Below are 16,082 nucleotides of genomic sequence, written 5' to 3' on the forward strand. Positions count from 1 at the left end.
CAGGCACTGAGCGGAAAAACCCCTCCAGCTACAATCAGCTTACCAGCATGTCCCCTATAAACACATAAGCTCTAGATCACATGTGTCAAACTCGAGGCTCACGGCACGCTATAAAAAATGCACTCTGCCGGATGATTTAGATTTTTAATAATTATTGGTCCATTTACATGTTGCCTACAATGTGCTGCACTGCGATCCCCAGGAGGCAGCACGGCGCACTGCACTTGTGCTGGCGCCCCTCCCTTCCTTTGTCGAGCGGCTCACATACACACACCGTAAATGTCTTGAAGATTGAGGACCAAGTACGATTCTGTCAGGGCAAGCTAGTTAACCCATTAAAATCCAGACTCTGTGCCAGCCAGATGTTTGGCAGCACACACTTGTGTGAGCTCACAGTTGGATTCCAAACATGAGTACAGAAGAGAATGCGCCTGATGGATGTACAAGCGACACACAACGGGATTATCCGCATTGGTGATTGTTGCTTATTTCTAATTGATTACACGCACAACTACAGTGCAATTATTTGTATGAGTTTCAGTTATTTTACTTATTCACTGGCCCTTCTGTGGATTCAATATTTTATATCTTTTTTTTTCTTCTTTTCTTTCTGTTCTATGTTGTTGTGAGAGTAGACGTTACGCCATTGAAGCCCAGAATACGAGTTTGGGCTCTTCCTCATGACCCTTCCCTACACGCCGTGCTTGAAGGTTCAAAGCGTGGTATGCTTAGAAGTGGTCACGTTTTAGGCTGCCTGGTCGTCCATAGCAACATGATTATCAGCCAGTGACCGGTTGAATGGCTTCAGTGCAGGTACTTCATTATTAATGTAAAGAGCTCGTCAGAGGCGGGTTTGGTCACCGAGGCAGTGATGACTCAGCACCGGCATGGCAGGGGGATGTGTGATCTGTGTGACTAGAAAACCACACACACCAACTGGGCTCTTAGTGGTGAAGCTCCTCCAAGGCTGCCTGATGTTTCATGTGTTTGTAGTTGTGTTTATTGATGCTGGCTGATAGAACGCCTGAGGAATGCAGCTCATCTGTTACTGATTATCTTGTCGATTATCAAGATTACGTGTAAATATTTGATGTGTGAAACTAACAAACGTAAACCCGGTAGTTTGGTGTCAGAAATGTGACACACCAAATGTTTGTGGAGGAGTTCATGCAACTATAAATGGTTACCTTTATAAATGGAAAATAAAAGCTTTTTGTTTATTTAGGGTTTTGAGGTTAATTTAAAACAAGTGTATTATGTTCGGCAATAGATCCCATCTCTAGGTGGAACACACACATAAACACACACACACACACACACACACACACAACCCACACTCCCTCTCCTTTTCTTCAGCTGTTGGACAGAGAAGAAGAGATGACACAGAAATATCTCCCTGCTGAGGGAATCACGCTTTAGCAGCAGCAGAGTCTTGACTTGTTGCTCTCCACTCTTAACGCGTTAATTTATCCAAAAGCTCTGCAAGGACTTTCTCCTTCTGACGTGATTTTTGAGCTATTACTCCTCCCCATCTGTCATCGTCAGAGTCCCTTAAGGTCAGCCTGTAATTGCGTCCCGTCCATCACTAGCACTGATGGACTCTCAGCGTGCCAGAGGCCAGGGGAGGCCATCGGGACGGGGCTCCTCAAGCACAAGACTTGTTCTGTAGAAGCCTGAAACTAATTCTTAGCATTCACTTTAACCTACTTGGAGCACCAGATGTCTCGGGCTTAATGAATCAGGGTAATTCAAATAGTCTGGTAACATGCCAGGCACAGAGAAGTAGGCCTGTGCTAAAATAGCTTTTACTTTGTCCATGGGACTCTGATTATGAGTGTATAAATTTTGTATTAGAACTTTTTTCCTCCTGATCTTTTATTAGAAATAGCTGATTAAAAATGATCTCTAGACTGGAATTAAAAATTTAATGACGATAGCTTTTTTTTCTTTTTTGAAGATAGATTACCCAACTTGGACCACCTGCGGGGTTTGTCTGTTGCCACAGACTTTAGCAGACTAAACACAAAGTAAGAGGCCAGCTCGTCATCCTCCACAAGGAGAAGTACACACTCAGGCATGTTATTATTTGTAACAGCCCGTGGAGATGTGTCAAACGTCTTTGATGTTGTTTGGAACGCATAAAGGGAAGAGCCAGTTTTTATTGTGTTTGATGTCTTCTTCGCTTCCTTTTATTGTCTCTCAGACAAGGGAAAGACATCGCTGCCTCCTGCTGGTTAAAAATCACAATACACTCATTCTTTGCGAGTATAAATGGGTTTATTTGTATTGAGAGTAGAGACGTGACATCTGATCACAAGTGATCACTTGAGATGCACCTGGAGATGCTTTCTGATGCAGGCTGATGTGAAATGGTGCGCTGTCCACTTGTGACGGGTGGTCGCTCCATGTCTCTCTCCACAGAGTGTTCCTGCTCTCCAATGGCACACTGCTCATCACCCAGGTCAAGCCCAGGAACACCGGGACTTACAAGTGTGTCGGCCGTGGCCTCAGCGGGTCCCAAGTTACCCAGGAAGCCTCCCTGCTAATAGCTGGTACACACACACACACACACACACACACACACACACACACACACACACACACACACACACATAGAGACTGGTTGTTGTTGACTTGCTGGGGGATGAACACCTGTGACTCTGTTGTCTCAGAGTGAGAGGGTTACATGTTTGTCCTCCATCTTCCTCTGCTTTCTCCTGGGTCTTTCACTGAGTGCCAGATCTCGGTCCTGATAATCGCGTTCCCTCGTCCGGCCCAGCTGTATCCACCACACACTCATGTCGCGCTGCAGCACTTTTCCTACTCCCCCCATATTATTTCCTCCGTCAGTGCAGCTGTTTGCCCCGGCAGGTTTCCCTCTAAAGTACAACAACACCTGGCATCAGCAACACATGACAACACTTAACATGTCAGTATGACTCAAGCTGGCTAACAAGCAGTGCAATTATGAGATTATGAAACACTATTAAACCTGCCTGCTTGATTTCCATCCAACATCATTAGAACATTGCTGTCTGTGCCCAAATGGACAGGTGTGTCTGCGCGCTTCAGAATGAAATCTCTCTCAGAGCAAAGTGAAAGCAATCTAACATACAAGTCCTGTGTGTATACATTTCCTGTCCAGCACTGACTTTTTGAATGGCGACTGCCGCTTAAAGCGAGGCCAAGCTGCAGTATCTTCTCATCTTACTAATCAGCCAGCATTTGGAACTGCAAGTACACGCAGGTCAAATATTTAGAGTAAGCTTCGGCTGGAATTTCTATGCGTTTCAGTGTCACTTTATTCCTCTCAAACAAGGTTTTTGGATTAACAAAATACGACTGCATCTGCAGTTTTAACCCAGTGAACCGCAGCTCAATCTAAATACCTTAATTCACTTAATCTGATGGTAATCCGTCCAGGCATTAAAGAGGATTGTGTCACAGTAGAGTTCAGTATTTAGGGACAAGTTTAAACAGTCTCTCCTTCTTAGCTCCGCCCCATTCATTTCACTGCCCACCCACCCCCACCCCCCACTCTCTCACACACACACACACACACACACACACACACACACACATGCACACACACTCCTCCCCTACTTTCCCAGCACAGCTTCTCTTTCATCTGCAGAAAAATGTGTGTTTTCCACTGTTCCATTAATCGATTTAGATCTTTGCCTCACAGAAGGTCACAGCCAGTGACCAGCTTCCAAAGACTTGTTGGCCAATAAAGTATTAATGACTTCCATTTGAACCGTGTTCCCCCACACAGAAGTAGGAGGTCTGGGGGGTCTTTGTACCACAGATCACACTCCATTCACTGTATAGAGGCTGCCAGCTCTGATATGAGCCACCTCACACAGGCCCGAGCTAATTCCCATACTAAGAACAACCTATATGCTCAGTTCTCCTACTGTGGGCTTTGTTCTCTAATTACCGTGGTCGGATCGACAAATCAGAAGACTTTTTTTCTTAACAAGACAGGAAATCTGTTAGGAGAACTGGCACAGGGGCTCTCATGAAATTCAAAATTAGCAACGCTTCGCTTGCTTTGAAGACGGAGTGATGATTATCTGGTGTAAATGGAAATTATTTGCCCTCACTCTCTCTGCTCTCCCCCCACAGAGATAGACGACATGGTCTCCAAGATGTCCCACGTTTTCACAGCAGACACCTTGCAGCGGGTACCATGCCGTCCCCCTCGAGGAAGACCCCAGCCGGAGGTCTGGTGGGAGAGAGGAGGTCAGCGGGTCCCCACAGAGGGACGGGTGTACCAGGATGGCCTGGATCTGGTCTTTAGTCCAACAGAAGCAGGCGATTCGGGCACCTACACCTGCGTAGCTCAGAACAAGGCCGGCAGCAGGATGCAGGAGGTCACCTTCACCGTGGCCAGTGAGTCTCACGCAAAGATGCATTCGTAATGTTCTTCCTGAGGAATCGGCCAGTTGGTCAACATGGAAACATTTTTGAATGAAATGTCTTGAAAGTTTGGAAAACATTTTTTTTTTTTAGCAGTCAAGGGTCACATAGGCTTGAATTGTCTTGATTATCCACATCATCTATTTATATTCACAGTAGCACAAAAAAAAACCAACCTTTATTTGAATATTTGAACTGAGACATTTGCTTTCTGTCAGTAAAAGACAATAATTAATGATGATGATCATAAATCACGGGCGAACTCAAGCTAGTAAACTAAATACACCGTGCCAGTCGTTGGCTTCGATGTGAATCCTTTAGCATGTTGAATTTTGAGCTTGTGCTTGAATTCGAAGCTCTCACTCTTGATTTATTCTGGTATTGATAATCCTTCTACGGTCGAGCAGGGTGCCTGTTTGCAACCATGGCAGTTCCGGAACTGTCAACTTATAAGTTAAGATACAGTAGGTTATTACGTTACATTTTGTTTGTATCCAAATGAGACTTTTCAACTCTGGAGTAAAGGAACATACAAAGTCTTAAACACTCCTTGTTGTTGGGAGACTGGGACCCTCAGCATGATAAACTGATGTTGATGACACCGGTGTTTAGATCCACCAATATGCCAAACTCAGGAAGACACTAATACTCATTCAGGTCCTGCCAGGATGAATCTGTATGTGAGTGTAAAATGTACTCATGCAGTGTGTGTGTGTGTGTGTGTGTGTGTGTGTGTGTCTGTCTGTCTGTCTGTGTCTGTCTGTGTCTTAGCGGCCCCAGTGTGGGTGACGAGGCCCCAGGACAGCCATTTAGAAGAAGGTAAACCAGGTTACCTCCACTGTTACGCCCAGGCCACCCCTGAACCTGAGGTCACCTGGCTCCGCAACAACATCATGATCACACCAGAGGTGTGTGTGTGTGTGTGTGTGTGTGTGTGTGTGTGTGTGTGTGTGTGTGTGTGTGTGTGTGTGTACATGCATGCCCGCACATTACATCTACAGCAATCCTAGTCATTCACACCCTCCTTTATCTTTGTCACATCTTCTCCTTTGTCTCCAGGATTCTCGTTTTAAACTCTTCCCAAACGGCACCCTGAGGATCAACAACGTGGAGGTCTACGACGGCCAGATGTACGGCTGTGAGACCAAGACAGTGGGCGGCCGGCTGTCTGGCCAAGCTCGAGTCAGTGTGCTCGGTAAGCTGTGAGGGAAACGGCCACTTCATGGTTAAATACAGTAGCTTATACTCCCATTTCTTGCCGACAATGAAGTCATTCCTCAGACTTGACAGAAAGATCATGTGAGTGAAATGGTATCCAGGGTGTGATGAGTAATACGGTGCTGAGAGAAAATATGAAAAATGCAGTCCTGCCTCTGGGCCTGTGAGTGACTGTGTGTGTTTCCTAAAATAGGCAGAGCTGTTGTGTCTCTGGGCCTGCAGGATACCCACAGAGGTGTAAAATATGACTCATGCATTATTCTTGCCTCCGTTTATCACATGATCTGAGTGATGAATGCTGCTCCAGGGTTACTGTGATAGATGGTCTGACATGTCATTGTTTTGTCTGACCCATCTCACTATTTAAATGATCTCAGGCTCTGATACGCCTCCATTTTACACTCATGTACTTGAGCATGAAGCCACATTTCTCTGAATGTGTCTGAACATGATTCTCATCACCTCTGAGTCTTTTATCTGCAGCGCAAGTTGCACAATTGAGGCTTCGGCATGTGCCCTCCCCTCCTGTGTCTAGCATGCGTGTAATGTGTGTATGTATGGTGTTTTAACTTGTTCCAGAGAAGCTGAAGTTCACCCCGACCCCCCAGCCTGCTCAGTGCCTGGAGCTGGATAATGAGATCACCATCCAGTGCTCGGCTAAGGGCCGAGAGCCTCCCACCATCCACTGGACCAAAGCAGGTGAGCGCAGCTCTGCCTTGAAGGATAAGTCACGCTCATATGTCGGCAGAAATGGGTTCTGCCCAGCTCTGACCTGGGCCTCACAAGGAGACTGGATGCAACATTGAAAAATGTCTTGAAATCCTTCTGTAACTGCACTCGGAGAGTTGACATAGTGAAGAATCCTTTGAGGTTCCGTGCAACTGCTTGCAACTACCAGTTCACTCTGCTGCAGTTTCCTCTGCAACATTTTGTTACACCTCACACTTTGAAAACCTAAGTGAAGTTTGTAAGTCATGTTAAGTTAGAATTTATAGACATTTCACATACAGTCTCCTGGAACACATTGGCTTTGTCCTTAATTTTCAGAAAAGGACAAATAAACGTGAGGGATTCTGTGTTTTAGTAGTTGTAGGAAGTCTTTAGGGGTCAGAGTTCGGATCTGATATGTCGAACACTCGATAAACAAAAAGGTTTTGTCTATAAACTCAAGCTGCAAAAATACTTTGGCTATCAAAAATATCGTTCCCAGTTTTACTCAGAGCACATTGTGAGTAGTAAAAGCCAAGAAACATCACATGCCTTCCAGTCTGCATCCCTCCACCACAGCTCTGCAGGGAACGTCATTCCACAGAAATGGAGAACGAGGGAATTTCATACTAAACCGACTGTAACTTTGTACAATTCCAAGCCAATTTAGCTAGCTCAGATTAGCCTCGGTTGAACTTGCATTTTTGCATGGAACAAAAGCTGCAGTTCTAGCATTTCTTACACGCTTGTGTCGGTATTAAACAGACCTAAAGAAGACAATGACCTCACTCACCTGGAATGACAATAGGTGAAATCTGATCAAGGCCGACTGTTGGTGTGGAATTGTCTGATCTAAAATGCGGCAGTGCCCCTCAGACTCCTGCTAATGATGACAAATGTCATCACACAAGGATGCTCAGAGGCTTGCATAGAATTTACAATGAACGAATGATGATGATTGGTCATAATTGATCCACCCCCCCATCCCCGCCTCCTCCTGCCCTGCAGTAGCCATGATGGAGCCGGTTGAACCACTTGAATTCCCCCTGCCCTCACTAACCACCATGTGTCTCTCTGTCGCCCCCTGCAGACGGAGGAGAGCTGCCACCTCATGTTGATCAGAGGAACGGCCAGCTCCACTTCACCAAAGTCACCCGCAGCGACGCCGGCAACTACACCTGCATTGCCTCCAACAGCCTCCAGGGGGAGATCAGAGCCATGGTGACGCTCACTGTGGCCGGTAAACTGCTCGCTTCCTATCCTGAGAGCATGGAATGATGGGAGGAGAGGGTCACCCGGCCTTATTAGTCATCAGTTCCATTGAAAGTACTTGTGGTTTCATTCTATCTGAGGCTGCTTTAATGAGAGCGTCATTCTAATTTGTTGTGTAATCTGTGGCCTTTTTACAGCCCAGTAATGAATTGGATTGGTTTGTAGAGTGCAACTGAGAAAATGTTAACCACAGTCCTTCAGTCTGTAAATGGTTTGTTCAACCCAGTTGTGGTGGAAGTTTGCCATTAACAAGCTTTTTTTTGGCCTGCGTGTGTGTGTGCGCACACACAGTGTACATTCGCTTTAAGGTGGAACCGGAGAATACGACCGTGTACCAGGGCCACACAGCCATCCTGCACTGCCAGGCCACCGGCAACCCTGAGCCTCACATCCACTGGATGGTCAAAGACAAGACGCTGGACATCAGTAAGAACAGGAGGTAAACCAGACAGCGAGTGGTCACTCACACCCCACTGGTCAGAGGACAGTTTCCTCTCTGCGTAGATGGAGAGAGCTTTACTAAAGAGGAGTGAATGTTCCGTCAGCCATGTGCATCTGTTAGCAGAGCTGCAACAACCAATCGGTTTATCAGTTAGTTGTTTTTGAGGTATAGAAGCCAAACAATTGCCAGTTCATCCTCTTACTTATCAGGATTTGGGCTGATTTTTTTTTTTTTTCTTTTCCTTGGTATTTTTGGGACGTTTTGTTGCCGTTCGTCGTCAGAGAATGAAGAGTCTTTGGGTTTTGGGCTGAGGGACAGACAGTAATGCCATTTGAAATGGTGACGTTGGGCTCTAGAATTTTCTTGACATTTAATAGACGAATTGATGATCATCATGCAATTAATCAGTAGATTAAACAATGAGAAAAAGTCAGTTGCAACCTTATTTTTATTAGGACTCTTCCAGCGAAAGTTCTTGTCAGAGGCTCTTAAAAATACACACTTCTACCTGATTTAAAAGACATTTCTGGCCTGTTAGAGGGGGCAGATCAGAAAACAACTTCTGAAGACATAAAAATAATCATAATCAGAGAATCCAGCTGCTGATGCGTCTTCATGACTCCAGTCTCATCTGGCTCCGTCTTTCTTCCAGGTTCCAGAAGATGCCCAACGGCTCCCTGGTGATTTCCGACGTCACCACGGATGACACGGGCAGATACACATGTGTCGCTGGAAACAGTTGCAGCATCAAAGACCGTGTGGCTCAGCTGTATGTAGTGGGTGAGTTTAACATACTCCGGAAGAAAATTGCACACACACACACTGGGCATAAGTGGTGATCACACATGTAGGATGAAGGCCTTTATTAAAGCGTCACCCGCCCCCTGTCATCCATCTCGACAGGTTAATAACCTCAACAACGTCTCAGACGCCACAGCTGTCACTGGGGTGATCGGATTTGGCAGACGTTAGATGTAATAACACTCCTCTCGTTGGCTCCTGCATGCCGTCTGGAGCTTAGAATTACATCACTCCACCTAGTGTCCAATAGCAAGTCATTTACTCACAAAGTAGCATGATGGTATTCCAGATTAGACAATTGAATTTAGTGAAGCTTGTCAGGGTTCGGCGGCGCTGCCCAGAGGAGAGAAGAAATGATGTGAACGGAACAATTCAGAAAAGTGACTTAATCCTCTTAAGTACGTTATGAAGTTTCATGTTCATACCGGAACTTTTGTAGAAGGTGTGGTTGTATAACAGCTTTCATATAGTTAAAACTGCAGTGTGTCTTCGTACAGGACACTCAAATAAATAAATTGCTGTTAAAAGGTAATATTCCTCTGCTGAACGTTGCAACACAATTTTTGATATTTACAGATAAACCAGCACATACCCACGAGGAAGAGGGAGACAGAGCTCCTTACAAGATGATCCAGACCATCGGCCTATCGGTGGGGGCGGCTGTGGCTTACATCATTATTGTGTTAGGACTCATGTTCTACTGCAAAAAGAGACGAAACGCCAAAAGGCAGCAGAAGGGACAAGACGGCGAGGAGCCGGAGATGGAGTGCCTCAATGGTACGCTCGTTTGATTTAGAGAGACGTTTGAATGAATGCGTTTCCCAGCTGTTAAATTCCCTCAATGTTTGGGTGTGCTGCCATCTTGTGTTCGTCCTGGATACTGCATGATTTCATCGACTTTTTCCTCCTCTAAGATCTCTTTCTTTATTTGTAAATCAGCCTTAAGATCTCTATATCAATAAATGATGACAGAAGGTACATTTGTCTTATTTGTTGTAGTTTTGGAGAATTTTCTTTTGGTTACAATACTTCCATTTGTCCATGACCTTTGACCTTGTGTGTGGCATTTGTCAGGTGGGGCTGTTCAACAAAACGGCCACACCACCACCGAGATCCAGGAAGAGGTGGCCCTCACTAACATGGGTACCACGGCAACAACCGAGAAACGCCACAGCCACGTCAACAACGATAAGCTCCACTTTCCTCGAGCAAACCTGCAAACCATCACGACTTTGGGTACGATTCAGAAAGATTCCTCCTGTTCTGCTTGTTCAGGGTTCTACGGAGAACAACTGTAAATGTTACCTTGTGTGTTGGATAGAAAGTGAATTGATTGATAAATGAAGCATTGATTGGTGTGTATGTGTGTGTGCGCGCTCAGGTAAAGGGGAGTTCGGCGAGGTGCTGCTATCCAAAGCGAAGGGCATCGATGAGCGCGAGGAGGAGACGGTGGTGCTGGTGAAGAGCCTGCAGACCAGAGACGAACAGCTGCAGCTTGACTTCCGGCGTGAAGCCGAAATGTTCGCCAAGCTCAGTCACCCTAACGTGGTCCGTCTGCTGGGTCTGTGCCGAGAGGCGGAGCCCCACTACATGATTCTGGAGTACTACGACCTGGTAAACTCTCTGATACACACACACTCACGCACACAAGGGTTCAAGATGTTAGTATTTGATCTGGTTTAATTCCCTACGATCTTTTTTTTTAAATCCAGGGAGACTTGAAGCAGTTCCTGAGAATTTCCAAAAACAAAGATGACAAGGTCAAATCTCAGCCAATCAGCACCAAGACCAAAGTAAGCGTTCAGTGATTGGCTGCGTCAGTGGGTCAGCGGCAGCTTTGCAAGATTATCCAGCTGTGTTTCATACCAGACATGAGCTGCTGCTGTCAACGTCATCGTTTTCTCCCCCGCCAGGTTTCCATCTGTGCCCAGGTGGCTCATGGGATGGAGCACCTGTCCAACAACCGCTTTGTTCACAAAGACCTCGCTGCCCGAAACTGCCTGGTCAACAGTCAGAGGCGCGTCAAGGTGTCATCGCTCAGCCTCAGCAAGGACGTCTACAACAGGTCAGACAGCACGGCCAGTGGTACTGTTCATAGCATTAGTGAACGCAGAGCTAACAACCACATCCTGTCGTGTGTGTGTGTGTGTGTGTGTGTGTGTGTGTGTGTGTGTGTGTGTGTGTGTGTGTGTGTGTGTAGTGAGTACTATCACTACAGACAGGCCTGGATCCCCCTGCGCTGGCTCCCATCAGAGTCGGTGTTTGAGGACGACTTCTCCACCAAGTCTGATGTTTGGGCCTTTGGAGTGTTGATGTGGGAGGTGTTCAGCCTCGGGGAAATGCCGTATACCAAACTCAGCGACAACGAAGTGCTGGAAGGTTGGTATCAGTCGTAAGGTTTCCATTTTAATGCAGATGCTGTAAATTCTGTTTCTGACTCTTTATTTTTTTTGTTTTTTTGTTTTCTAAGTGGTATTTCCATCATTTTTAAGGGTGAAAAGGAGCTGTAGAAGGAACAGGCCAACTTTTTGGGAGATGGTAATGCATGGGAAGGGTTAGCATACCTCCATCAAATAGTTAACTTTCAGGAACTTGGTTAGTCAAGAAGTCCTCGTTTTTGTCTCTTACTCAGCGGGCCGTAATTAGCAGCAGCCGTCGCTCTTGTACATGCGATGAGGTCATTGAGCTGCTGCATCCCATCACTGCGCCCAGACGTTTTACCAGGAAAATAGTTCTGATGTGTTTATTTCTAAAATTACAATGGGATATGATTGTTTATTCTTTCTTTAACAAAGTTTATTCATAACCCTCATTAGATTGATGAAGGCAAAGGTTGGTATGCTAACACTTCCCGTCTGCTACCTTTCATTGTGCTAAGCTAACTAGCAGTCAGCCAGTCTCTCTGTGGGTCTCAGCTCACTAATGCAGCACGGAGGAGAGAAGGGGATCCATCTTGAGTTTTCCCAGAGAGTTGGATGTGCTTCCCTGTAACTTGTGAGGTTTTAGCCCTGATGGGTCTGTTACCTCACCTGCACATCTGCTGTTTTTTAAAGAAAAAAAAGCAACAATAATAATAATACATTTATAATGTGTATATATATGTATATGTGTGTGTGTGTGTGTGTGTGTGTGTGTGTGTGAGTGTACAAAGTTTAAAAAAAAGGTGTTCTCAAAAAACAAGAGAAGAAGCCATTGAAAGAAATGAGGAAACATTTGTCTTAAATCATAAACGTCAAATAATTCACGTTGATCTTGAGTAGTTTTGCTTTGGTTTGACCTCCAACTCTTTGGACCCCCCCCCCCCACCCCCCCCACCCCACTCCAGGTCTGCAGACCGGGAAGCTGAAGCTGCCCGCTCCAGACGGATGCCCCTCCAAAATCTACAAGCTCATGGTGAGCTGCTGGGCCCCCAGTCTCAAAGAGCGCCCCTCCTTCAGTGACATCGTCCAGGCCCTGGGAGAGCTGCCCTCTGATAGCAAAGTCTGAGACCACGCTGATCAGAGGGGGACTGAAGCAACCCCCTTCCCCCAAAATACAGACAAGGAATGCTGGATTATTAGTCTCACATTTCAGGGAAGAGGGTTGAGGAGAAAACACTTTTTAAAAAAAATAATGATATGCATTTCATAAGTTGGGTATGTGGATCAGACTTGTTTGTTATATCAGTGGACCCACACTCGTGTTTTTTGTGAATGGCTTCTTGTGAGCAGTGCCAGGAGTTTGCCTTAACCGCAACATGGATGACCCTCTCCAGAAGTCCCACTGTGACCCCGCCTGCCTGTCCCACAGACGCGTGGTTTCACGGAGAATCGCGACCTCAGTGCCTCTACGCCTACACACACACACACACACACACACACACACACACACTCTCTCAACCCCCACTGCCTCATAGCAACACTGATTTCTCCTCTCATCAGAATAGGAAGCGTTATTGAGGGAATCTATCGTGACTTTAGTGGAACCTTAAGGCTCCTCAAAAATCATATCAGCCACGCAGGACCGTGCTTGAGGATTTCAACCCAACGTCCTGCTTTGTAAACCTGGAAGACACAATTTGCCACCGTCTGCCACAGAGCATGTACAGTACATCATCCTCCAAGGTGTGTATGTATGTGTGTGTGTGTGTGTGTGTGTGTGTGTGTGTGTGGGCACCGCTGAACTGTTCTCATGCATCAGAGAGGACACGGAAAGAAGTTTGCATGAAGGTTTGTCGTCTGTACACTCCAGAAGAAAAGAAGAAGGAAAAAAAGGATCAATATAGCCAAGAAATCTGTTGACTAGATGAGACTGAGACTGCGCCTGTGCTGGGCTTTCTACGTTTTTATGAGTGTTCTTGTTTTATCTTCGAGGTGCTTACGATTGATCACTTCCACGACACGACAGTTGTGTTGTCTGAAACCTACAATTCTTCAGAGGTCCAATCCCAGAGGTGCATTTGTGCGCAATGCTGCAGTGTGTACTCAACGTCGAAGCCATGCACTCACTCCACTTCAACGGTCTCCCCCGGTATCCCCACCATGTTGTGTAGAAGGACATTGCAGGCGCCTGTTTATTTATGATGAAGGCCCTGTGCTGTTGGAACTCTTTGATCGGACGGTACTTCTGCTCTGTATTCATCTCTGATCCAGCTCACCTCGCCCGGTGAACCAGCTGACAATGCTAACCACAGAGGTCAAATGGGTGACTGCGGGTCACCAGTACTAATTTAAGTGCCTGGTAAATGAAGGATTATCTAAACCGTTTGTTTTTTTCCTTTGCCCTTTGTTTTGTTGTCTAATCAAATGCAATTGCCTTTGTTTATGAACTTGTTTTTTTATACTTTGTTTTTAGTGTAATGTTGTTTTCTATTAATGCTAGGCACTCACTCCTAGACCTTTTTTTTTTTTAATGAAAAAAAAATTCTGCTTCAGCAAATGTTCACAGTAATCACGGATATATACAAAAGTATACATACTGCTGTCAATAAAGGTTCACAGTGTTTTTAACCTTTGTCTTGTGCTTCATAGATGCATCTTCAGTGGCAGGTTACAAACATTCACGGTTTTACACAAATGCTCATTTACCTTCAAATGTGTTTAGTTGATTAAAACTGCGGTAGCCCATTTGGAGTAAACGTCCCAAATAAAGTCGTTAAAGCTCCTCTTTGCCAGAGTGTTTTGAAGATCTGAGTTCTCCTGGCAGCTCCTGCCTGCAGCGTTTATAGAATTCCGTAAAATAATAATAAAGGTGCTGAAAGCTGCAGTCCTGATCTTTAACAAGCCCGTACACGCACGTCCACGCCTGCTGAGTGAACAGCTGCCTGTTGCAGGGAAATCATTCCACCAACATGTGGCACATCTTTGAAAATTGTTATTGTTCATGTCAAATATATGCGAAACCATGTGTCGCCATACTCTGCGTTTACTATCCATCAGCTGTATGTTTTCCTTTCAGTTGACCAAGTTGTTAAAGTACCACTAGAGGGTGCTGTATATTTCTACTGTGTCCTTGAAGCATGCCAGCCAGCTCCATAAGGAGTTTGGTTCAGTGGTGAAAGTGATGATGGCTTTTTACACTGAAAATGGCTAGCACTCTACATTCAGAGTACATTGACTGTTAATTAATGCATAGTTATGTATAAGATTGTTGAATAGGCGTTACATGAGCAAAATTAAAGATTTACTAGTGCTCCTTGTGATCCTTCAAGTGGGGAACATGCATCTCTTAAAATGACTTCTTCAGTACTTTTCGAGTCATACTTTCTATTTAATCCCAAACGGGCATATGGAGCTCGTCAAGAAGGTTTTTTTCACCTCTTCACACTTCTCTTCTATTCCAGAAAGCAAAAAGAGGAGCTACATGTATTTAGCTTGAAGCTAATGATGTCTCACAGCCACCAGTTGCATACAAACTGCCCAAAATCTTTAGTTAACAAACTCTCAAGCTCATCATCCGGTATAATCTACGTCTAATTTATCCGGCTGTATGCTCCCGAATCCCTAATCCGCAAACGCTTTGATTTGAGATGAAAACGAACTCCAACCCTTCCAGTTCAGTGCTACTGTGAATGAACAATCAACCCGAAGTATTGTACTTAGACTCCCAAGATCTTGACAGTGCTTTCAAGTACTTGAAGAGCAAAACACCCTTTATGTAACCTGTAACTAAGCATTAACTAACCCTTATTCTAATATTTAACCAGGAACAACTAATGAGGATGTGAGTCCATGTTGTCTTGGAGAAGTATTGAGCGCATCAATACTTCTCATGTTGATGTTTGTGCGCAGTTGTCAGAATTCTCCTCTTCAACGAAAATGTGTTTGAATCCATTTTGTGTGTGTGTGTGTGTGTGCGTGTGTGTGTATAAATATTATAACCTTCTAGCATCTGAGCCAACAGATGTTGAATGAGGAAACAACACGAGTGGTATTTGTTTTAACCTGCCTGTCTGGAGTGGCAGCTGGGTGGAGTTTAGGCATCATTTCAAACACTGTCAGTTCATTTCTCAGATACACCAAAGTTTTTTGTTTTATTTGTTTTTTTCACAACCAACCAAGCACATAAAACACTTGTGAAAAGTGCAAGCAGTATTCTACTTATCTGGAGCCATGATCAGCAGTCTTATCACCACAACTGTGCTTTTCTTAATATGTTATCAAAACATCTTCTGTGAAAAGGTCATATTGTAGGAAGCAGAGGGATTTTAACAAAGTAATAATTCTTAGAAGGGTAATCAGTGTGTGATTTGTGAGAATGTTAGTATACTAATCTATACAGTGCTCAAGTATAATTCCATATATATCGGTTCAGTTGTAGAATGATAAAGTAACATATGGGAGGACTACAAAACTTAAATGTTTTATTATTTTGGTGTTGCTGCTTGTCCACAATGACGTTGAAGGTAGCGCAACCATTTTGGTATTTATGCTAACGAGTTATCCTTTGGACCAATGGCGGCGCTACTCATGTAATCCTCAACCAATGGGCGGGCGACGCTGTGACTCACCATATAAGGAGAGACAGCACCAAATAAGGAAACATTGTATCTCTTTATAAGGAGGAAAGTAGTTCCTGGGAAGGACTATCATTCCGCTGTCGTAAATCCAGCTAAAAAATTAGAATGTATTTATGGATTTTTGATAAATGAAGAGATACATATGAAAATGTTGAATGGATAGATTTGATTTCACGAGTGCTAGCAGGCCAATGCTGGCGTTATTCTCCCTACAGCATGCGG

At 44.9% G+C, this 16,082-nt stretch overlaps 1 protein-coding gene across 2 annotated transcripts in view; it reads left to right on the plus strand.

The window, feature by feature from the left end:
- ptk7b (protein tyrosine kinase 7b) overlaps positions 1-13,863 on the plus strand; it is a 72,267-nt gene extending 58,404 nt beyond the window's left edge. Inside the window, exons 6-21 of one of the 2 annotated variants that reach the window (XR_015109618.1) lie at positions 2,422-2,552; positions 4,129-4,395; positions 5,194-5,330; positions 5,482-5,617; positions 6,220-6,339; positions 7,439-7,588; positions 7,912-8,059; positions 8,715-8,842; positions 9,440-9,640; positions 9,938-10,099; positions 10,245-10,477; positions 10,576-10,656; positions 10,777-10,928; positions 11,064-11,242; positions 12,189-12,966; positions 13,216-13,863. Coding sequence is in view for 1 of the 2 variants with exons in the window: in XM_086181485.1 (XP_086037611.1) it covers positions 2,422-2,552; positions 4,129-4,395; positions 5,194-5,330; positions 5,482-5,617; positions 6,220-6,339; positions 7,439-7,588; positions 7,912-8,059; positions 8,715-8,842; positions 9,440-9,640; positions 9,938-10,099; positions 10,245-10,477; positions 10,576-10,656; positions 10,777-10,928; positions 11,064-11,242; positions 12,189-12,349 (2,386 nt within the window). In the remaining variant the exon portion in view is untranslated. Of the gene's footprint in view, positions 1-2,421; positions 2,553-4,128; positions 4,396-5,193; positions 5,331-5,481; positions 5,618-6,219; positions 6,340-7,438; positions 7,589-7,911; positions 8,060-8,714; positions 8,843-9,439; positions 9,641-9,937; positions 10,100-10,244; positions 10,478-10,575; positions 10,657-10,776; positions 10,929-11,063; positions 11,243-12,188 lie in introns of both variants that reach the window. The other variant, XM_086181485.1, reaches the window with a different exon arrangement.
- Positions 13,864-16,082: the final 2,219 nt, after the last annotated feature.

Source organism: Aulostomus chinensis, chromosome 16, assembly GCF_037954235.1.
Source record: "Aulostomus chinensis isolate RoL2024-O1b breed Wild chromosome 16, RoL_Achi_v1.0, whole genome shotgun sequence".
NCBI lineage: Eukaryota > Metazoa > Chordata > Actinopteri > Syngnathiformes > Aulostomidae > Aulostomus > Aulostomus chinensis.